Genomic DNA, 25631 nt, shown 5'->3' on the forward strand with positions numbered 1-25631 from the left:
AAACGAACGTGTATGAGGCGACGGTTCGACCCTTGCTCAAACTGAACTTTTAATCTATCGTTGTTTTCGTCACTGGTCATATATCGCTTACATCCATGCTATCGGAAGAAAGAGAAATTTTTCAAACTATCAACGAGGTGTAATTTCCCTCAGAAACTGTGAATATTCCCTGTAAATGCGGGTAGACTGCTTTCATTCGATGTAGTAGATACCGCTTCAATTTATGTTTTCCGTGTATGTACGACAAACTCAATCCTGTATCCGAGGAGTATTTGTACATTACTCTTTGTGATCTGGCACAATGTGACTTACTATATTACTGAACAACGTCATTTGCATCATTATTTATCGAGGTTCGACCTGGGCTTCCCAACCTGTCCCTCGTCCTTGAAAATTTAATTAAAAATAGTAAATAGTCAAAAATGGTTCAAATGGCTCTAAGCACTATGGGACTTAACATCTGAGGTCATCAGTCCCCTAGGCGTAGAACTACTTAAACCTAACTAGCCTAAGAACACCAAACACATCCATGCCCGAGGCATGATACGAACCTGCGACCGTAGCAGCAGCGCGGTTCCGGACAGAAGCGCCTAGAACCGCTCTGCCACAGTGGCCGGCGTAAATAGTCAAATAACATATGAAATTCACTACATCTTCATGAAAAAGCACGTGGGAGTCTTAATCATATTACCTCTCAAATGTCATAAATTAAAAAATATAGATTATAAAGTAAGTGTCAGCGGAATTCGAGCCGTCTCCTCGTCCAAGATCCTCCTGCTGCACTGAAATGCTAACCACATGCCCATCCTGACTTCTTGCAATGAGTATCTTGGCACAGGTACATCAGGTACATAATAGACGAATAAAACTTCTTTTGCGATTTCCTCGGAAAGCAGTACACCTTACTACTTTTACGTTATGAAGTTTTAATAGCCTACTAAAGGTCTACAGAATTTGATGTAAGTCCGTGATCACAGTGTCGTGACCTAATCTTGTAAGAAATATTGTTTGGTTCAATGTACTTTCAAAACATAAAATCGTAGCGTCTTGTGATGCTTTACAAAAGCGTACATCTCAAACCACATGAGACACAGACAGTAGTAATTTGAGAGAGAGAGAGAGAGAGAGAGAGAGAGAGAGAGAGGAGAAACTGGTATTTTATAGACCATAGGAATTATAAAATACTAACACGAATTCTTTACGGGCGAATGGAAAAACTGGTAGAAGCCGACCTCGGGGAAGATCAGTTTGGATTCCGTAGAAATGTTGGAACACCTGAGGCAATACTGAACCTACGACTCATCTTAGAAAGTAGATTACGGAAAGGCAAACCTACATTTCTAGCATTTGTAGACTTACAGAAAGCTTTTGAGAATGTTGACTGGAATACTCTCTTTCAAATTCGAAGGTGGCAGGGGTAAAATACAGGGAGCGGAAGGCTATTTACAATTTTTACAGAAACCGGATGGCAGTTAGAAGAGTCGAGGGGCATGAAAGGGAAGCAGTGTTTGGGAAGGTAGTGAGACAGGGTTGTAGCCTATCCCCGATGCCATTCAATCTGTATATTGAGCAAGCAGTAAAGGAAGCAAAAGAAAAATTCGGAGTAGGAATTAAAATCCATGGAGAAGAAATAAAAACTTTGAGGTTCGCCGATGACATTGTAATTCTGTCAGAGACAGCAAGGGACCTGGAAGAGCATCTGAACGGAATGGACAGTGTCTTGAAAGGAGGATATAAGATGAACATCAACAAAAGCAAATCGAGGATAATGGAATGTAGTCGAATTAAATCGGGTGATGCTGAACGTATTAGATCACGAAATGAGACGCTTAACGTAGTAAATGAGTTTTGCTATTTGGGGAGCAAAATAACTGATAATGGTCGAAGTAGAGAGGATATGAAATGTAGCCTGGCAATGGCAAGGAAAGCGTTTCTGAAGAAGAGAAATTTGTTAACATCGAGTATAGATTTAAGTGTCAGGAAGTCGTTTCTGAAAGTATTTGCATGGAGCGTGGCCATGTATGGACGTGAAACGTGGACGATAAATAGTTTGGACAAGAAGAGAATAGAAGATTTCGAAATGTGGTGCTACAGAAGAATGCTGAAGATTAGATCGGTAGATCACATAACTAATGAGGTACTGAACAGAATTAGAGAGAAGAAGGGATGGTTGGTAGGACATGTTCTGAGGCATCAAGGGATCACAAATTTAGCATTGGGGGCAGCGTGGAGGGTAAAAATCGTAGAGGGGGACCAACAGATGAATACACTAAGCAGATGCAGAAGGATGTAGGTTGCAGTGGGTACTGGGAGATGAAGAAGCTTGCACAGGATAGAGTAGGATGGAGAGCTGCATCAAACCAGTCTCAGGACTGAAGACCACAACAACAACAACAGGAATTATTATTTTAGATTAAACAAAAACCAGTCGTGGGAGCCTACACATCAGATCAATGTAAAACTAAGACATGTTACTTGGTGTCATGCACTGTGAAACATTGAAAAACTTATCGGCTTGTTACGCTTTACGAGATTTCTGTGCTAGAAGTATAGAATACACAGTATATTCCTATATCCCAAACCTCGAAATATGAAGTGATTCTTGAGTTTCTCCCGGCGTATTTGATAATCAAAATATCCACGGGTGTGCTGCCGGTCAATAGTGTCCAACGGGCACAATATTTCGGCGATCACACATGTCGCCATCATCAGGTGAACTGACGGACTGAGCTCCTGTGAACGTGCCGGCACGGAGATCCGTACGCTATGGCTGCTCAGAGGGAACTGGGTTCGGTCGCGGCGGCGGCCGATTTAAATACCCTCCGCCCGCGGCGCGCTGCCTCCGCCGTCCGCGCCCCGCGCCACGGTCGCGCGGTGGAACAGATTGCGACGGCGTCTGAGATAACGTCGGTGTGATGGCTCTGTCCGCCTTGGTCGTCACAACTGTACGTTTGCTCGATTTACTCTTGATCAACCCGATCGCTGGTTCCCAAGCCTTGCTAAGATTATAGCCACAGTCACGGTTTATGAGGTCGTCATTGTTGCGAATTTCGATGGCCTCTCTAACAACGTTGTCCCAGTATCTCGACGTCTGTACCAGAATCCTCGTGCGGTCATACTCCATGGCGTGATTTTCCGACAAACAATGTTCAGCGACCGCCGACTTGCTCGGATAAATCAGTCGAGTGTGTCTCTGGTGTTCACGGCATCGATCCTCAACGGTACGCATCGTCTGACCAATATACGACTTGCCACATTGACACGGAATATGGTACACGCCGGCCTTCCTCAAACCCAGGTCATCTTTGGCGCTTCCCACCAGTGCACGAGTTTTATTTGTAGGACAAAACACAGTTTCGACCCGGTGTTTCTTCAGGATGCGGGCGATTTTCCCCGAGAGTGCACCTGTGTATGGAATAAATGCAGTGCCTACCTCCTCCCTCGTGACTTCATCCATCTCAACAGGTTGTGCTGCAGTGGTTGGGCGGAGAGCACGTTGAATCTGCCACTCTGAGTACCCATTTTTTCGAAATACAGTCCTCAGATGTTCCAATTCCTGGGGTAGACTCTCTGCGTCAGAGATAGTGCGCGCCCTATGTACTAGAGTTTTAAGTACCCCATTCCTCTGTGAAGGGTGGTGGCAGCTGTCTGCGTGCAAATACAGAGCAGTGTGCGTAGTCTTCCGATAAACCCCATGACCTAGGGTGCCGTCAGCCCTTTTCTTGACCAAGACGTCAAGGAAAGGTAATTTACCCTCCGTTTCAGTCTCCATAGTGAATTTGATGTTGGGGTGTATGGAGTTTAGATGTGTAAGGAAGTCAAGGAGTTTATCCATACCATGTGGCCAGATGACGAACGTGTCGTCCACGTAACGGAAAAAGCAAGTAGGTTTCCATACGGATGACAACATGGCCTCCTCCTCGAAGTTCTCCATGTACAAATTCGCTACCACCGGTGAGAGTGGGCTACCCATGGCGACTCCCTCCGTTTGTTCGTAGTATTCTCCATTAAAAAGAAAATACGTGGAAGTCAAGACATGCCTAAAAAGTTCAGTGGTCTTCTCGTCAAACTTCTGACTAATCAATTCTAGTGACTCTCGCAGGGGTACCCTCGTAAACAAGGAAACGACGTCAAAAGTCACCATGATATCTGACTCATCCAACCTGTGCCCGTTGGACACTATAGACCGGCAGCATACCCGTGGATATTTTGATTACTCGAAATATGAAATTCAGACGGTAGAAATTAGAGGGGGAGAAAGAGAGGAAGACGGGGAGGTTTGGGACCGGCAAGGGGAGGTGCACAAAATTAAAACTAAACGCGAACAGGAACGCTCGTTAGAACGAGTCATTGGCACTACACAGACACGCTCATAACAAATCTTGAGAAATGTCGAAGTCAGCCTGAATGCAGAACTACTGATTATTATAATAACTGTAGCCTCCCTCCAGCATGAGTTTGTGTCACATTTATATTGCAATGTTTATATTTTCAATTGAACCATCAGATTTTACATCGGTATACGTTTTACAAGCTGTAACACCTAGTTACTGGGCGTTGAGGTCAAGAGTGGATGCTTTAGCCACGAGTGATGCGCGAGCATTTCCCAGACTCGTACGGGTACGCCCTCTGACGTGTTTGTTCTCTCGAGAAGGGTTGCTATGCGTGTAGCCCGAAAGATAGCAAGAGGAATGCCACCCAGTAACAGACACCTACAGTCGCTTGAACGTAGTCCGCTGAGTGGTCAGCGCGACGGAATGTCATACCTAACGGCCCGGGTTCAATTCCCGGCTTGGGAGGAGATTTTCTGCGCTCAGGGACTAGGTGTTGTGTTGTCCTTATCATCATCATTTCATCCTCATCGTCGCGTAAGTCGCCGAAGTGGCGTCAACTCGAAAGACTTGCACCAGGCGAACGGTCTACCCGTCGGGAGGCCCGAGCCACACATTTCCATTTTTACTTGAACGAAGTACAGAACTTACAAACAAGCGGGATTATTGTTGTCTGGCTGCTTTTGCAACAACTCGGCAATGCTGAAAACATGTCGCAATTCTCTAGGGGAATGCAGACAGCGCTGTCAGCTGTCACAACATAGAACACGTGAACAAGACAGGAGGTCGCAGGCAACACGATGGCTGCCAGAAAACCGTAAGTTTTCCCCCTGAACGAAGAATGAGAGACTTGGCCGTGAAACGTCTATTGGTCACTACATGGAATTTAATACTCTGTCTGCCAATAACAAAGCGGATACGACAGAAAAATCTGCGCCCTGGAAGAGAGAGGGGAAACAGGGGAAACACTTGGAAGAATAGCTGGAGCAACCAGGGGAGATTCAGAAAGACTGAATCGGGGATTCTGTGAGAAGTATGCGCAGCTAGGGGACTTTTTTTCTGGCTGGAGATTCATTTAAGAAGACAGTGAGAAGCCAAGAGAAGAGTCGGTCGGTTAGACAGCGAGAGATCAAGACGAAATTCAGGCAGTTAGAGAAAGAAAGAGAGAGACAGAAAGAGAAAGAAAGGGAGTGAAGCGACAGTGATGGGACAATGAGTTTGCTTCCTGGAGGCACTTTATTTTATTACTTGACTTTGAGTCACATTCGTACTTCGATCCCAATGCATGTTGTCACTTTGTGGCACACACATTTTCGCTACGTGTTCACCCCGTCGTCGGGTACTTGGATTTTTAAATTTCTGGCTGCACGTTGCGTTTTCCTTCTCTGACCCCAGCCTCCAAACATTACGATAGCACCGCTTCCGCGAGACAGTTGCCGCGAAAAGCAGCCACTAGGTACGTGAGCGCAACAGCCCCGCAACGGGCTGCGCCAAGCGCGCTGCCAAGAGGGCATCAAGGCCGCCCGGTCAGTCGGCGCTGAAGGCGGAACTAGCTGTTACGGTGCCCTGGGCAGACACTTCAAAACCGCGAACACACAGGATGTTCAAAATAGCTCTGAGTACTATGGGACTTAACATCTGAGGACATCAATCCCCTAGAACTTAGAATTACGTAAACCTAACAATGAGACATACAATCTCCTAAGACAAGAAGACACTTTCCATACCCTGAATGCTCTGGCAGAAGAGGTATCACGAAAGGTCTTAATAGAATACTTGAGGGATCAAGAATAGACACAGAACTCTTTAACCAACCGATTACGACCTGATCCCAATCCCATACCGCCTGTGCGTGGAATGGCCGACTTCCATCAGTTGGAAACCGCCACGCATAGGATTAGGGGGATGGGATCAATCACACCGATCACGACAAGCACTAACTATGACGTAGGTTAAGCTAGTAGTAGTAGGACGTAGTTTAGAATACTAACATAAGAAACTGCAGCGATTACTAACCTTGGCCGGCCCGGTGCCAGGGGCATGCTCCCCGGGGTTAGCTCGAGGAGCCTGGCCACTCCAAGTAGGTTTATATATTTACTGGCACACCTGTGACGCTGCAGTAAGTAGTCATTTCTAGGTCAGAAGTAGGTAAAAACTAAACTGCCCATTGTTGTTATAGGAGTCTAACACTACCTTAGGAATTTAAATAGTAGCTCACTAACAAAAAATTGTAACCTAAGCTGCAAAAAACTTAATCTTATGTAACAATAAACGGCCCACTAATCATGTTAGGAGGTGGGCCACATATGTATAATTATTATTGTATTATTGAGACGTTCGATAAGTCGCGCCGACATTGCGTGTGCCACGCAAAAACTGATTCTGGCGAATGGCGAGATAGTGCATTCCCCGCTTCTACCAGCCAGTTACTGTGCTGTGTCGCATTCAATTGGATCATGATATTAAATCTGTAACAATGGCAGAATAACAAATGTTTAAGTTAGTATGTTTTAAGACTTCCTCTAATTTGTTTCACTTGCATATAGCTTCCGCTAATTCTCTACAGCTGCCGGGGTGGCCGAGCGTTTCTAGGCGCTAAAGTCTGGAACCGCGCGACCGCTACGGTCGCAGGTTCGAATCCTGCCTTGGGCATGGATGTGTGTGATGTCCTTAGGTTAGTTCGGTGTAAGTAGTTCTAATTTCTGGGGGACTGATGGCCTTAGAAGTTAAGTCCCATAATGCTCAGAGCCATTTGAACCATTCTGAATTCTCTAGAATTTGTCACCTACCTATGGAGCACATACTTATGTTTCCTTGTACAACGTTTTGAATTCAGTTTACTACATCTTTGCTCTTAACATGGGACGACTTACTTTTCATTCTTGAAAGAAGTAAGTTTCGTACAACTAGCTAATCTCAAGACGTTTATTATGGCCTTGGACCCTGCTGTCCATTTACTAATTCACTATAATACATACATACAGAGGCTGACAAAAATATGCAAACATCACAGACACAACACATTATCATGTCTAATACGGTGTAGGAAACCTACTGGCACTGAAAACAGATTCCAGTCGTCTCTAAGAGCGTAAACTCAGGTCCAGTAAGGTTTTTAAGGGAACCTTATACTAATGATTTCCAGATGGTGGTACGTGAACCACTGGTAGTACGCATGGAGATTTCAGGTGGTACGTGGTAAGTAAACAAAACACATACTGATACAAGTAAAATTCTCTCTTGCGTTACTTAATTTTTAAAGTAAAATGGTAGTGAGAAAATTGAGTAATGAAAGCAGAAGTTGAATAACGTTAAGGAAAATGGATTTACTGCAAAATTTGTTTCGTACTTCAAGCAGTACACAGGAAGGTCGGATAGTACCCTCCCTACACGACAAATATCCGGACGAGTACGTTCTATTTCCGCCAGACCATTTTTAAATATGAAACTTCCTGGCAGATTAAAACTGTCTCCGCACTGAGACTCGAACTCGGGACCTTTGCATTTCGCGGGCAATTGCTCTACCAAGGAAGTTTCATATTAGCGCACACTCCGCTGCAGAGTGAATACCTCATTCTGGAACTTTTTAAATATGTTATCATTTACATACCGTGACACCTGCATTACACAGGATGATTCACGAAAATATGCAAATATTTTAATATGTTATTCTACAAGTAAAACTAAAGATAGAAGTTCCTAAAACATAGGTCCACAAATGTTTAGTTACGGAGTTAAGGCTAATAAAAGATTATGCCTGGAATTTAGCAGCTTCGCTAATATGAAGCCATCGCAAAACTGTACGAGGTTAAAGTAATGCACGAATTCCATTTATTTTGTTGCTATTGGTCTGGTGAATCTAATACAACATGTCCCAGACGTGAGGCATTACTTGCTCGCATTATGAATGCAATACACGAAATTAAGAACAACCCTGGGAAACTTGAACGTGCAATAAAATCTGTTCATAGACGTGCAGCTAAATGCACTGAACTCAGTGGAGACAGTTTTGAACATTTATTGAGGATGTATTGTGAAATTGTATGTGCACTGTACAACTTCCTTAACAATGAGCTTTGTTTTTTCCGGTTTAACATGAATTCACGTGTGCTATGGCATTAATAAAAATTAATAAATTAATAATAATCTGATACATTCATACAGTTTCAGTTAATGTTATAACCATTATTTTTCGAAAATTAACTTATCTACAACTTCCGTTGAAATCTTTGTGCATCTGTCTGGAATTTAAAAAACAAATTGGGGCAAGTAGTTAATAAATCAAAAATTTAACGAAATTACGTCTTGCATCTCTGAAAAACTACTGCAGACACACGTCTGGGACATGTTTTATTAGATTCAGCATCTCAATAACAACAAAATAAATGGAAATCGTGTTTTACTTTAACCTCGTACAGTTTTGCGATGGCCTCATATTAGCGAAGTTGCTAAATTTCAGGCAAAATCTTTTACTAGCCATAACTCCGTAACTAAACATTTGCAGGCCTATGTTTGTATGCACTTTTTTCTTTAGTTGTACTTGTAGAATAACATATGAAAATATTTACATATCTTCGTGAATCACCTTGCATGACCAATTTCAATATATTTTTCCTTCATTAATTGTTGTTGCCTTGACCGATAACGATTCATCTTTTTTTGACGTTCACGTTATTTTGATCGGGTCTTGTCGGTAGTTTTCGAGCCGTTTTGCAGCTGCCGACAACTTTTTTATAGCAGTATGTCCAAATTTCTAAAAATATCAAGTGATACTCAGTGACAAAGTGTCTGGAATCCCTGCTGATACCATCCTTCCTGCAAAGTAGGGCAAGTTCATACAACGATGATGGCTCAACCATATTCATATCTTTTAATTAAAATGAAATGAATCCGACGGGGACTCGAATCCGGGATCTCCTGCTTACACGGCAGACGCTCTATCCATCTTTTTTTTCTTTGTCTTTTTCTTTAATCTCATTTTGTTCGCTTTCGTTCGTTGCATCTGCTCGTGGCGGACGTCGTAAGACACTCTTCTGGAAGTTCGTAGTTGATCGATTAACTCAGTTGTTTTATAACAGAGGGCAGCTAACCCTCTGACCGAACACTCTCATACCGTGCCGGCACCCATCTGAGCCACCGAGGACACAGAGGATAGTGCGACTGTAGGGACTTATCACTGGCACGTCTCCAGTGAGACCCACATTGCAAACGTATTGTCCCGCACTATATTCATAGTGCCCCTGTCCATTATACTTATTACTTGTGGCTTTACTGCCGATTCCCGTAAGAGTTCGGACACTGTTTGTGCATCTGCACAGAACAAGATGGTCAAATGGCCGGTGAACCTTAACTAGTTATATGTGAAGATGGTATCTGTTCTTTCCGAAAGAACAGACACTATCTTGATATATATTCATATCTTGTGACTGTGTTGGGCAGGGGAAATGCGAAAATTCGATCTCGTGGTCACAAAACCAGTCCTGGATGATGTGATCTGTGTGTATAAGAGTCCTGTCATATTCCACCATCACCGTTTGGGAAATCCTTAGTAGTAATACGACCTCGCAGAGTAATACTGGTCTCACTTTTCCTGTTTACAGGTATTTGCATCACTGATGAGTGTTTTTGGAATTCCAGCCTATCGAGTTCCCTCCGTCTCGTTTTATTGCGGGCAGGGATCGCGAGTGTGAGACATTGAGTTCTGCAGCGACTTTTGCAGCTAACGTTCTCTCATGTTTCGTCACAATCTTCTTCAGTGACCGTCCGTCACGGTCACTCAACGTTGCGACTTAGCGGACTGTGTTTTTTGTTTTCTCTGTACGCGGTATATACACTGAAGCGCCAAAGAAATTGGTAAAGACATGCGTATTCAAATGCAGAGATATGTAAACTGGTAGAATACGGCGCTGCGGTCGGCAACGCTTATATAAGACAACAAGGGCCTGGTGCAGTTGTTAGATCGGTTGCTGCTACTACAATGGCAGGCTATCAAGATTTAAGTGAGATTGAACGTGGTGTTATCGTCCCGCGCGCGAGCGATGGGACATAACATCTCCGAGGTAGGGATGAAGTGGGGATTTTCCCGTACAACCACTTCACGAGTGTACAGTAAATATCAGGAATCTGGTAAAACATCAAAGATCCTGCAAGAATGACGACTGAAGAGAATCGTTCAACGTGATAGAAGTGCAAAATCCTTCCGCAAATTGCTACAGATTTCAATGCTGGGCCACCAACAAGTGTCAGAGTGCGAACCGTTCTACGAAACATCATCAATAAGGGCTTCCGGAGCCGAAGGCCCACTCGTGTACACTTGTTGACTACACGGCATAAAGCTTTACGCTTCGCCTGGACCCGTCAAAACCGACATTGGACTGTTGATGACGAAACATGTTAGCTAGTCGGAAGAGTCTCGTTTCAGATTTGTCGAGCGGATGGGCGAGTACGGTAGGGAGACAGCCTCATGAGTCCATGGACCCTGCATGTCAGCAGGACCTGTTAAAGTACCTGAAGGGTTTCTAACGGTGTGGGGTGTGCGCAGTTGGAGTGATATGGGGCACCTGATACGTCTAGATACGACCCTGACAGCTTGCACGTACTGAAGGATCCTGTCTGATCACCTGCATCCATTCATGTCCAATGTGCATTCCGACGGACTTGGGCAATTCCAGCGGGACAATCCAACACCCCATAACTCCAGGATTGCTACAGAGTGGCTCCAGAAAAACTCTTCTCAGTTTAAATTCCGCTGTCCACCAAAGGCTCCAGACATGAAAATTATTGAGCGTACTAGTGATGCCTTGCCACGTGTTGTTCGGAAGAGACCTCCAGCCCCTCGTGCTGTTACAGATTTACGGACAGCTCTGCAGTATTCATGGTGTCAGTTCCCTCCAGCACTAGTTCAGGCATCAGTCGAGTCCACGCCACGTCGTATTGCGGCACTTCTGCGTGCTCACGGGGCCCAACACGTTGGTTACCTTGGTTACGGATGCACCCACCATACGAGCGCCAACAATTTTCCCACGTTTGAATTCATTTAGCTCCGTTATAATGCAGTAATCTCATTTCGATAACGCGTGACACATGCAGCGTATTGAGGACATTTTACAACTACTGTTAACTGTTAAATTCGACAGCGTAGCCTGCAGGCTTTGCTATAATCCGCATTTAAATTCCAGAATGCATACCTCGCGCTGTTTCCACATTTTTATCCCACCTCTGTAAGCAAACTTGGGGTGCTTTTTATAACTTCTTTTAAGTTGAAAAGCTAGATTCAGCGTTCATGAATGTTCAGTATGGTATCCACCAGATGCATGACAAACACCCGAGCATATTCTATTTCTGGCACACACTTTTTAAAAAAGTTCTCATTTACATATTGTGACACCTCCATTACTCAAGTTGAATATACCAGGTGATCAAAAAGTCAGTATAAATTTGAAAACTGAATAAATCACGGAATAATGTTGATAGAGAGGTACAAATTGACACACATGCTTGGAATGACATGGGGTTTTGTTAGAACCAAAAAAATACAAACGTTCATAAAATGTCCGACAAATGGCGCTTCATCTGATCAGAATAGCAATAATTAGCATAACAAAGTAAGACAAAGTAAAGATGATGTTCTTTACAGGAAATGCTCATGTCCACCACTACTCCTCAACAATAGCTGTAGTCGAGGAATAATGTTGTGAACAGCACTGTAAAGCATGGCGTCCGATGTCCTAGAGATGTCGGTCGATCCCGATACACTTGCGACTTAGGTAACCGCAAAGCCAATAATTAGTCTGGGGACCTGGGAGGCCAAGAATGACGAAAGTGGCGGCTGAGCACACAATCATCACCAAACGACGCGCTTAAGAGATCTTTCACGCGTCTAGCAATATGGGGTGTTTTTTTGGTTCTAATAAAAACCCATGTCATTCCAAGCATGTGTGTCAATTTTTACCTCTCTATCTACATTATTCCGTGGTTTATTAAGTTTTCAAATTTATACTGACTTTTTGATCACCTGGTATTTCGACGATGACTTCGTTTACGGAAGTCTGAGCATGCAAAATGTTGTGGTATTTAAAAATGAGCAAATGCCGAAATCAAGCTTGTACAATAGAATAAACAACCTATACAGATTAATGGCGGAAGTTTCATTTAAACAGTATTAGGGCTATATGACTGTGCACCCAAAGTGTTGCAAGATTATCAATAACTTTGCGGTGTACTGCTGTAGCTCTTACATAGTGTGTATTCAGTAGAACTGTCCCTTCAAGTTGCCCCACAAATAAAAATCATAGAGAGCGAGAGACCAGGTAATAGATGTGGACAGAAGATCGCATATCCTCTGCTGATTGTCCTCCCCTCACTAAAATCCTCATACACTCGTGCAAAGTTTCTGAAGGCGACGTTTGTTGTTATTCCATCTACTGAAAATATCCATTCCGTCGTTCATCGTCTATGAGTTGATCGACATGTAGATCAAACAGTTTCTGGACATTCCGGTTAGAATTATCTGTTCAGTGAGAGAACGCCGGACATTGCGCACCAAATACAAATCTTCAGATTATGGAGTGGCTGTTTAGAGTAGCAATGGACATTTTCTGATACACGCTGGTGCGTGTCTTGTGAGTTTACATACCATGACAAGCTGAATCAGGCCTCGTCTGAAGGAATGCGAAAAAGAGGAACCAAAGTACTGAACTAACTTGACTCAACGACCAACGCCACGTCTCAGTACGCGTAAGTTCGTCTTGATCCTATAATTTAAACACAACGGTAAACTCTTTAAAGCCATTCCGACATGACTATATCTTAATTCCCAATTGCACAGATTAACGCCACAGAGATTTCGTCGGATTTCATTCCAAGCTTTCCTCCACTCGAACATTGTTTTCATGTGTTCGAAGTCCTTTCGGAGAGCAAAGTTTTTTTTTCTTTTACAGAGCCCAATTTTCCTGATAATTGACCATTCAATTTTGCATTGTAAACATTGCTGGAGATTTTGCCAAAACACTTCCAGGTCTGGCGCAAACACTTCCGCGTATGTGTTTCACAAAGTCTGATTCGCTTAACACTTGACAAAGATCACGCACTGTTTTACCTTGAGCACCATTTTGTGTTGCATTCAGCTGGTCGATAAATATGTCTGCTCCTCTCAGGCATGTAAACGTAATGACACAGCGAACTACTTGAGACAGAACGTGTTCAGACATCTGACAGCATTCGACTGGTGCATCGAAATCACAGTTTCCTGCATTTTCTCTGATGGGCAGTTCTTCTGTTCATCTACATCTACATCCATACTCCGCAAGCCACCTGACGGTGTGTGACGGAGGGTACCCTGAGTACCTCTATCAGTTCTCCCTTCTATTCCAGTCTCGTATTGTTCGTGGAAAGAAGGATTGTCTGTATGCTTCTGTGTGGGCTCTAATCTCTCTGATTTTATCCTCATGGTCTCTTCGCGAGATATACGTAGGAGGGAGCAATATACTGCTGGACTCTTTGGTGAAGGTATGTTCTCGAAACTTTAACAAAAGCCCGTACCGAGCTACAAAGCGTCCCTCCTGCAGAGTCTTCCACTGGAGTTCATCTATCATCTCCGTAACGCTTTCGCGATTACTAAATGATCCTGTAACGAAGCGCGCTGCTCTCCGTTGGATCTTCTCTATCTCTTCTATCAACCCTATCTGGAACGGATCCCACACCGCTGAGCAGTATTCAAGCATTGGGCGAACAAGCGTACTGTAACCTACTTCCTTTGTTTTCGGATTGCATTTCCTTAGGATTCTTCCAATGAATCTCAGTCTGGCATCTGCTTTACCGACGATCAACTTTATATGATCATTCCATTTTAAATCACTCCTAATGCGTACTCACTCTCAGATAATTTATGGAATTAACTGCTTCCAGTTGCTGACCTGCTATTTTGTAGCTAAATGATAAGGGATCTATCTTTCTATGTATTCGCAGCAGATTACACTTGTCTACATTGAGATTCAATTGCCATTCCCTGCACCATGCGTCGATTCGCTGCAGATCCTCCTGCATTTAAGTACAACTTTCCATTGTTACAACCTCTCGATACACCACAGCATCATCTGCAAAAAACCTCAGTGAACTTCAGATGTCATGCACCAGGTCATTTATGTATATTGTGAACAGCAACGGTCCCATGACACTCCCCTGTGGCACACCTGAAATCACTCTTACTTCGGAAGACTTCTCTCCATTGAGAATGACATGCTGCGTTCTGTTATCTAGGAACTCCTCAATCCAATCACGCAATTGGTCTGATAGTCCATATGCTCTTACTTTGTTCATTAAACGACTGTGGGGAACTGTATCGAACGCCTTGCGGAAGTCAAGAAACACGGCATCTACCTGTGAACCTGTGTCTATGGCCCTCTGAGTCTCGTGGACGAATAGCGCGAGCTGGGTTTCACACGACCGTCTTTTTCGAAACCCATGCTGTTCATCAAAAGACATGCCACTTCCGCGACTGTGTTATATTTTATTTTGCCCATACTGTATAAAACCTAATTAGTTATACGACGTTCTTTCCTTTATTATAGTCTTTAATGTTATGACTTTAGAAACAGGTATCATATTCAGAAAATCACGTAGTGTTCACACCTTTAGTGGAAATAAAAGAAACAAATGTACTGCGTTGAAGTGTCTACACACTGCTGTGTCACTGATTGAAAACCTTGTGAAACACGCTATGCAGGGCGTCCCAGAAAGAACGTTGAATATTCAGGAGTACGATAGGAACGTCCACTTCAAGCATAAACTACACATGGACATATCCCCTATTCCGAATGATATCCGAGATAGAAGATATTTAATGTACATTCGGTTTTGAGATAGTGGCGTGCACTCATGCATCTCACTTGCACAGCCTTTTTGACGTTTTATTCTAGCCCAGCCCAACTTGTACCTTTAAATCTCTTTGCTGGAGATGTCGTTCTGCCATTAAACTAGCCCATTGACTGCGCAGTTGTCCATGGCATGTTGTCACTGAAATAATGATGCAATGGTTTGAGAATGTATCAGAGAGAACTATCGGTTAACCGCATTTATACGTGCACTGGTTAAAATATCAAGCATGGACACTAGAGAAGAATATGCAGATAATGTTGTACTGTCAAAAGACCACGGGATCACACCAGAGTCGTCCATGCACATCGATATCACACACGTTTGTAATGTCCCGCTGCAGTCTGCAACGAACAATGTGAGGCGCAGAAGAAGACGCACCCTCTCTCTCAGCATACAGTGCCCTAGCACGGAGGTCAATATACTGACGAACACGAAATCGTTCCGCCCCAGTTTCTGACCTCAGATGAAGCGGACAGTATCATCCAATAGGAATAAAGAGGCATTCAAGTCTCAGGTGGAAATGTACTTCTGTGTAAATCCTGGACATTGTAGTTCAGGAGAACAGTCTGTTAATTAATATTGCATGAAGGTGCTCTCGTAGTCAGTGAGAATTGAAAATTATCAAGCACTTCTGTGTCAAAGGATTGTATCAAGTTAAGTGAATCATTACATTCATTAACTTAATAAAGTGAACCAATACGTCATATGTTGTTGTTCGATGACCCATCTCCCACAGCAGTCAAAGAAACCACAGTTATCGCTGGACGCCTTTAATTTCGTCTAGTTGTAACAGATATGGTATATGCTTATGGCTTTTGTTGTTGCCAAAGAATAGCGTTGGTGCTTACCGACGTTTCGAATCCCTGATCACAGGGTGTTTATCATATCTTGCAGCACATTGGATAGAACATGTATTTTTCCAACTTTCCATTTGTCTTTTGTACGTATAGTTCAACAATCTGTGCAGGAACAGTAACACATTGTTGAAAAGATGCAGAGTAGTCCTACCACCAGCAAATGGCGACTTTCTGTACGTATCCATGTCTCACGAATACGTGTAAGGCGAACATTATATACGCAAAACTTGTACCCATTTCTCATACTGCACAATCTTCACATTGGTGACAATGCATATGTGTAACCGGACAATGTATTGAATACCGGGGAAAATAAACAACAATGTGCATTAACACCAGAGTGGCGTGTGGGTGTGCGGTACACTGTTTATGATTAATTTCTGTAATTAAATACCAGGTGGCATGTCACACTTCTTTGAATTTCCAGGTAGCTGCTACGAGATGTCAGTACAGTAATATGAGTGGTTTTTTTTTTTTTTTTTTTTTTTTTTTTTTTTTTTTTTTTTTTTTTTTTTGGTAACTAGCTATCCACAGGACTTCGTGAGGAGCTGTTGAAACAAGTTTGTGAAACCCGAACTCAACCGTCTCGTCTCACAATACGAAAGAGTCAAGGTGGCTATTTCACTGCGTTCTTGCGCATATTCTGCATGAGATATAATATTTTATTGCATGATTAACTGCAAATAGTGTTATAGTTGGATCCTTATAGACCTGAAGAGGATCAAGTGCGATCCCTGACTGATGACGTTCTTAATGAGGGGCCAACTGGTTCTAATGGTGGAGATGAAGTGATCACGATACATCAGATAAAGAAGAAGATGAAAATGAAGAAGATGAGGTCAGAGATAGTTATTATCTGAGTAAAGCTGGAATGACTAAATGCAGAAAACAGTTGTGTCAGTAAGGTGAAATTAGATGATGAATCATGAAAATGTCTGTTGCGTAATTATTTTGTTGTCGTACTAACTATCCATAAAACACATTTTTGACTTTGTAGCCACAGTTATTTAAATACAATAGCTTTGCAGATCAAATATTAATTTCATTTTTGTTGTTGTTGTTGTTGTTGTTGTCTACAGTCCAGAGACTGGTTTGGTGCAGCTCCCATGCTAGCCTGTCCTATGCAAGCTTATTCATCTCAGATTAACTACTGCAACCTATATCCTTCTGAATCTGTATAATTTACTCATCTCTTGACCTCCCTCTATGATTTTTACCCTCCAAGCTTCCCTCCAGTACTAAAGTGGTGACTCCTTGGTGCCCCAGAACGTGCCCTACCAACCACCCCTTCTTCTAGTCAAGTTTTGGTACAAATTTCTCTTCTTCCCAATTCCATCCAGTACCTCCTCATTAGTTGCGCGATCTACCTAGCTAATCTTCAACATTCTCCTGTAGCACCACATTTCAAAAGCTTCTACTCTCGTCTTGTATAAACTATTTATCGTCCATGTTTCACTTCCATACATGGCTACTCTCTATACAAATACTTTCAGAAAAGACTTCCTAACACTTAAATCTATATTCGATGTTAACAAATTTCTCTTCTTCAGGAACGCTTTCCTTGCCATTGTCAATCTGCATTTCATATCCTCTCTACTTCGACCATCATCATTTTGCTCCCCAAATAGCAAAACTCATCTATTACTTTAAGTGTCTCATTTTCTAATCTAATTCCCTCAGCATCACCCGATTTAATTCGACTACATTCCATTGTCGTCATTTTCCTTTTGTTGATGTTCATATTGTGTCCTGCTTTCCAGACACTGTCCATTCCGTTTAGCTCCTCGTCCAGGTTCTTTGCTGTCTCTGACAGAATTACAAGGTCATCGGTAAACCTCAAAGGTTTTATTTCTTCTCCATGGATTTTAATTCCTGCTCCAAATTTTTCTTTTCTACTTAATCTAACATAAACTAACTTGTCAAAAATCTTTGTCAAAGATATTTGAGGGTGTCATAGGGAACTTTGTCAAATGTCGTCCAATATTTGATCAAACCTAGGGCCTCGCTGTAGATTTGATCAAAGAAGTCGCTTGTCTTCTGTTCACTGCAATGTGACATGTTACCACATGGAGCGCTAGCATCGCTGCAGCGTTCTGTCGTCTGTAGAGTTTTTATAAACATTGCCGGTAAATATAATTGGTGTGTGCCGACAACTACAAAATTAATAGAGATGTATGAAGCTGATGAAGTGTTTTACAACGCGAGGCACCCTGAATACAAAAATAGATTAATAAGATTGGAGACCTGACCTGACCTAATCTAACCTAACCTAACCCTCTCCTTTAGCAAGGAATCGGAGTGTTACAGTGAGCCTGTCATCTGCAGATGTAGCAGTCCTTAAGTGCATATTGTGCTTTGTTGTATGAGGATACACTTCACTGGGCACATACACAAATGTATGATCATCCATTCTTAAGTGACTGATGTACGACTTGACGTCCTCCACTATAAGCTCACGTAACAAGGTTTGTTGAATGCTTTTATCGTGCCGTCGTAAAACCCACGGCTTCACCCAGGTATGTTTCCTTTTTCCCCCCCGCTTCTCTTCTGCATGTGCACACAGTGCAATTGTGGTACATGCAACTGCTGCGGTTAATAACAAGTTGTTGTTGTCAGCCATCTTGAACTTTGACGAAAAATATGATGACAGTGTAATACCCTTTCTAGCGCTACGTCAAAGTCTTTGTCAAATAAATTTGACGGAATATTTGATCACATCTTTGTTCAAATCTTTGACAAAGAAATTTGATAGTGTAATACCGGCCTAAGGACAACACACACACGCATGCCCGGGGGAGGACTCGAACCTCCGACTGGAGGAGCCGCGCGGGCCGTGACAAGACGCCTCAGACCGCGAGGCTATCCAGCGTGACCTGATAATAATACAGAACAACACTATAGCATATAGATTTGTCAGGAAGTCATTTCTGAAAGTATTTGTATGGAGCGTAGCCACGTATGGAAGTGAAACATGGACGATAGCTAGCTTGGACAAGAAGAGAACAGAAGCTTCCGAAATGTGGTGCTACAGAAGAATTCTGAAGATTAGATGGGTAGATCACATAACTAATGAGGAGGTATTGAATAGCATTGGGGAGGAGTTTGTGGCACAACTTGACAAGAAGAAGGGACCGGTTGGTAGGACATGTTCTGAGGCATCAAGGGATCACCAATTGAGTATTGGAGGAAAGCGTGGAGGGTAAAAATCGTAGAGGGACACCAAGAGATGAATACTCTAAACAGATTCAGAAGGATGTAGGTTGCAGTAGGTACTGGGAGATGAAGAACCTTGCACAGGATAGAGTAGCATGGAGAGCTGCATCAAACCAGTCTCAGGACTGAAGACCACAACAACAAGAACACTAGCCTACAGTAATAACTTACATTTGATTAAACCACTCATTTTAATGTTAAACTATTCAAAATACATAGAGGACTATATCGGGTGTACAGAACTCCACAAACCACTAGTGTAAGAATACTAGACCACACCACTGCTGGGTTAAATGTGTTCTATTTCGGAAACTATTCCAAATAGGGAATATGTCCATATGAAGGTTCATTCCTGTGAAATGCCTCAATATTTACTATTCTTGCTGGGACACCCAGTATGTGCTCCTTGTACCGTAGCAGGGTAGAAATGGGACTTGTTCTTCAGTTTGCTGGCAGACTGTATCCCCAGAAGGATGACCGCGCCCGCCGACTTGTTCCCCAGATGGAGGCGGAGGCGAAGTCGCTGTTGGGCCCCAGCGGGGCCGCGCTGCAGCAGCTGGGGGTGTGGCGCCCCCCCGCCACCGGGCCGGCCGGCCCCCGACTGCTGAGTGCGCTCTTCATCATCGCCACCAACGCGCTCGTGTCCGCCGCTAGTGCCGTGCAGCTCATCATCGACACCCCGACGGACTCAGAGACGCTGCGCGACGTCTTCTTCCAGACCACTTGCGGCTGCGCCTGGGCCCTCAGGGTGAGTCTCCTCGACTCCGTAACGGTTCACACCTCCCAGTAATTTAATGAATTCATCCTGTTTGTATCATCATGTTCCTGATACTGGGTCTCACTAGTATCTACGACTGGCTTAGCAATCACTGCTTCACTCGTTTAGACTGTATGGTCTGCACCGTATATTTTATTTTATTTTTTTAATCAATTTTTAATGTTGGTCACAGTTTGTAACACCTTCTGAACTTCTGACGTTTAGTGAAGCCATAGAAGCATGGTCTTTTCCAAACTTATTCATACGTATTCAACGTAATCATACGTTTTACGTTCTTGTGGAGATATTTCCATAGAAACTTACACCCTTAACACATACACTCCTGGAAATTGAAATAAGAACACCGTGAATTCATTGTCCCGGGAAGGGGAAACTTTATTGACACATTCCTGGGGTCAGATACATCACATGATCACACTGACAGAACCACAGGCACATAGACACAGGCAACAGAGCATGCACAACGTCGGCACTAGTACAGTGTATATCCACCTTTCGCAGCAATGCAGGCTGCTATTCTCCCATGGAGACGACCGTAGAGATGCTGGATGTAGTCCTGTGGAACGGCTTGCCATGCCATTTCCACCTGGCACCTCAGTTGGACCAGCGTTCGTGCTGGACGTGCAGACCGCGTGAGACGACGCTTCATCCAGTCCCAAACATGCTCAATGGGGGACAGATCCGGAGATCTTGCTGGCCAGGGTAGTTGACTTACACCTTCTAGAGCACGTTGGGTGGCACGGGATACATGCGGACGTGCATTGTCCTGTTGGAACAGCAAGTTCCCTTGCCGGTCTAGGAATGGTAGAACGATGGGTTCGATGACGGTTTGGATGTACCGTGCACTATTCAGTGTCCCCTCGACGATCACCAGTGGTGTACGGCCAGTGTAGGAGATCGCTCCCCACACCATGATGCCGGGTGTTCGCCCTGTGCGCCTCGGTCGTATGCAGTCCTGATTGTGGCGCTCACCTGCATGGCGCCAAACACGCATACGACCATCATTGGCACCAAGGCAGAAGCGACTCTCATCGCTGAAGACGACACGTCTCCATTCGTCCCTCCATTCACGCCTGTCGCGACACCACTGGAGGCGGGCTGCACGATGTTGGGGCGTGAGCGGAAGACGGCCTAACGGTGTGCGGGACCGTAGCCCAGCTTCATGGAGACGGTTGCGAATGGTCCTCGCCGATACCCCAGGAGCAACAGTGTCCCTAATTTGCTGGGAAGTGGCGGTGCGGTTCCCTACGGCACTGCGTAGGATCCTACGGTCTTGGCGTGCATCCGTGCGTCGCTGCGGTCCGGTCCCAGGTCGACGGGCACGTGCACCTTCCGCCGACCACTGGCGACAACATCGATGTACTGTGGAGACCTCACGCCCCACGTGTAGAGCAATTCGGCGGTACGTCCACCCGGCCTCCCGCATGCCCACTATACGCCCTCGCTCAAAGTCCGTCAACTGCACATACGGTTCACGTCCACGCTGTGGCGGCATGCTACCAGTGTTAAAGACTGCGATGGAGCTCCGTATGCCACGGCAAACTGGCTGACACTGACGGCGGCGGTGCACAAATGCTGCGCAGCTAGCGCCATTCGACGGCCAACACCGCGGTTCCTGGTGTGTCCGCTGTGCCGTGCGTGTGATCATTGCTTGTACAGCCCTCTCGCAGTGTCCGGAGCAAGTATGGTGGGTCTGACACACCGGTATCAATGTGTTCTTTTTTCCATTTCCAGGAGTGTATTTTTTCATATCTAACTGGGAAGTGAAACATCAATTTTGATAGAATTAGCTTTAATTTTTTAAAATATAATCAAACATTTTCACAAAAATTCTCATCTCCTGTTTCACCCTCTTAGGGGTTGAATTTTCAAAAAAATCTGTAACACATATTCTTTTATTTCTAACGGAGAATCCAAACACGAATTTTCGTTGATTTAGCCTTAACAATACTTCAGTAGTTCTTTAATAGTGATTTATTTTCGAAAAAGCTTCACCCACTAATTCAAACCATAGGGGTTAAATTTACAAAAATTCTGAAAAGCTTATACCTTTATTTCTGACCGAGTCCTACCGACAAAATTGCCATAAGTATTTTCAATAATTTTATCTTGGAACTCTTCCAGTTGGTCCGTGTTTGCATAGAAAGACAATGAAATCAGAGATTGAGTCCGCCTTGATGCAAAACACCTTGTTCTTCGTTTATTTCTTCATTTTCCCAAACTAGTTTCTGCCACAAGTATCACCATCATCAGTGGGTTTGTTAATCTTATTTATTGTATGTTACAGCATGTTTCCGAGAATTATTGTCGCTGTTTGCGATATATTTTCTGTACCCTTTTTTTCTGTTGCTATTTTTACTCAGCGAACATATGACATCTGCAATTTCGTTGGATGGTACGTACCTGATTCTATGTACAGAAAAAACAAAACTTTCCCACTTTGTTTATGATCAAGAATATTACGCCAGCAAGATGGCGTAATATTCTTGATCATAATCAAAGAGTGATCGAATGGAGACTCGAAATCAAATTTAAAGGCATTCCTCCTTCATAATGTTAATAAATATCCATTGGTTCCAGTCTGATACTCGATTAACAAGAAACTAAGCGAGATTTACTGAGTTGCTTACATTACGATACGTATGACTGGAAATCCTGTGCCGCTCTGAAAATAATAGGGCTATTGACGCAATCAGGTTACAAGAAGTATTGCTGCCTTCTTTGAGAGTGGGACAGTTACAACAAGAAAGGAACATAACGTACATACAGAGTTACCCAAGCGAGACGCCTACGTTCCAGGTGAAATGAGTGTGCCGTATGAGCCGTTAGTTGACCCTAAAGATCCGTATCTCCCACCCCAGTGTGTTAACATAGGGTTAATGAATATAACTGTAAAAGCTCTCGACGAAGGAGGGAAACTTTCACACCTGAAGACAAAGTTGCCCAATACCACCGGTGCAAAGATTAAAGAGGCAGTACTTGTTGATTCCCAAACCCTTCAGCTTATGCAAGATAGAGATTCCTCCAACTCTTTAAGTGAGACTGAAAATGATGCCTGCAATGCCTACAAGTCAGTGTGTACGCACTTTCTTGGATATCACAAATCTGATAACCATAAAGAGATTGTGAATGACATGATAAGATGTTTCCAACGTATGAAGTGTCGTATTTCACCAAAGTTACATTTCCTTGATTTCCATCTTGACTTTTTCTCTCTTAATTTGGAGGATTCAAGTGATGAGCAGGGGAAACGTTTCCACTAGGAAACTGTAGTTGTCGAAAAACGGTTTGTGAGTCGATGCTGTTGCAGCCTGTTGGCAGTACATTGTTGGTCCTGAGTTAGAGACACTGCAGATACCGCAATGAAAAAGAAAAGGATCAAAAATGTCCCAAATTTATCTTGGACGAAATATCTGTCTTTCCAAGGTTGTAAAGTAATGTATTTTTCATAAATACTAAAACACTGGAGTACGGTATGTGATGGGACATCTTTATTTTCAAATCCTTTTACCTATAACCAATACAACTGCAAAACCATGCTTTTATCCACAGGGCAGACAAAAAATTGAAATGTCTTGTGCACTGTTACAAGTTCACAGTTAATTTTGAACATATGAATCATCCACTTAAGTGCGTGTCCATGCAGTCAAAGTAATTGTGTTTCACCACAAGCCAAAAGAGTGGGGAATAGAGTTCATGGAATGGTTTCTACTGTTCTATATCGGAAACTATTAGCAGAGCTTGTATTGCGTCAGAACAATATGTTTGTCACTTCCTTGTGGACTAATCTTTCCATCTAGGACCACCTGAATAACGTTTAGAAACAAGTAGTTCGGTAAAGAAAAGAAGGAATTATTTGTCAGTATGTCCAGCCACTGATTAGGAATTGAATATAATGGGGTGTACTGCTCAGTTTCTAAAAAAAGCCATCTTCAACAACAAACATTCATTTTTGGCGAATTTCCTTTCCTCGTTGCATTTTGACTATGGCGATTTCCGTTTATTTGTTCCGTGATATAGAACATTTCTTTTCAATCCTGAGTAGCGCTAGTTTTCGACAGACAAGAACTCGCCACATAACCGATTTTTACTGTTTGAAAACCCTGTTATGAGTCAAGGGTCGTAATATATGAAATGGGACACATGGGGAAACATTTCTAATCCAACTACTGAATTTTTTCCATGGCAGTGCGCCGGCCGGTGTGGCCGTGCGGTTAAAGGCGCTTCAGTCTGGAACCGCGTGACCGCTACGGTCGCAGGTTCGATTCCTGCCTCGGGCATGGATGTTTGTGGTGTCCTTAGGTTAGTTAGGTTTAATTAGTTCTAAGTTCTAGGCGATTGATGACCTCAGCAGTTGAGTCGCATAGTGCTCAGAGCCATTTGAACCATGGCAGTGCCGTATGTACTAGCAGGTGGACTATCACAGAAGACGTATTCTGTTTGAACGTTAACCTTGTTTGAGTGTTTCAACTAACAGTGAAAAGGAATCCATAGTTTTACATACTAAGAGCCAGCATCTAACATACCCTTTTACTGATAACCACTCCATATGGGATCCACTGAGCCCCAGAAAGAAAAATGCCCATCTCTCTTTTCCTGTGCCACAACGGTATTCATTCTTCTCCGAAGCGCTTTTAACTTACCCAACATAGCAATTTTACTGTGGTTTTGTCTTCTCTTTGAAATGAGAAAGCCACATTTTTTCTGCAGCCACACAATAACGTCTTCAGGTGATGCCTCTACTCTTCCAATCAAGCATTTTTCGAGCAGTACCAACTTGAGCTGCTGAGACTCAGCCGAAAGGAATCAAGGTTTACAATGTGGTGGACATCACACGCGGAAGACAGGAATGGCGACTGGGATTTCACGTCCCGTCGACTATGAGGTCATTAGAGACGATGCATAGCACAAGGATGTAGAAGGAATTTGGCTGTGCCATTTCAAAGGAAGTATCCCAGCAACTCTCTTGAGTGGTTTAGCGAAACTGCGGGAAACTGAGTCCAGAAAGCCGGATAGGAATCTACTGCGTTCCCAAGCACGAGTCGAGTGTAATACGAGAGTTATTCGGAAAGTAATGAACGATCGGTGGCGAAATGGAAACCACAGCGAAAACCCGATGAAGTTTTGCACAGGTGTGTTGCGTAGTGTCTCTCTGAGCACACAGGGAGCACATAAAGATATCTAGAACAATAGTGTGTCTCATCAAGTACGAGGGCCTGGTGATAAATTTCGCCTGAAGCTATGCAGCCAACATTACATAACTGTCGTGCGGTTTCTTCTTCAAGACAATTCTCAGCCGCATTCTGCAGGGGCAATAAAGATGCTCGTGCATCGTTTTCGATTGGAAATGTTTGATTACCCAAAATACAGCCCGTAATTGTCTCCCTCTGTGTTTCATCTCTGCTCACATGAAGACAACATTTTCGCACAGACAACGAGCTGGAGGCCAGCGTAGAGAATTGGCGGAAAGCACTGGCGGCTGCCTTCTATAACGAGGGTTTTGGAAAGTTGGTATAACGCTACGACAAACGTGTAAGTCGGATCGGCGAAAATGGAGGTAAGTAGCTGGAAGTTGTA

The 25631-nt window shown here is 43.5% G+C and overlaps 1 protein-coding gene across 1 annotated transcript in view; it reads left to right on the top strand.

The window, feature by feature from the left end:
- Positions 1-19703: 19703 nt before the first annotated feature.
- Positions 19704-25631, top strand: part of LOC126195725 (odorant receptor coreceptor-like) — a 47895-nt gene continuing 41967 nt past the window's right edge. The window contains exon 1 of the mRNA XM_049934353.1: positions 19704-20024. Coding sequence (XP_049790310.1) covers positions 19704-20024 — 321 coding nt within the window. The remainder of the gene's footprint in view (positions 20025-25631) is intronic.

Source organism: Schistocerca nitens, chromosome 7, assembly GCF_023898315.1.
Source record: "Schistocerca nitens isolate TAMUIC-IGC-003100 chromosome 7, iqSchNite1.1, whole genome shotgun sequence".
NCBI classification, from domain to species: domain Eukaryota; kingdom Metazoa; phylum Arthropoda; class Insecta; order Orthoptera; family Acrididae; genus Schistocerca; species Schistocerca nitens.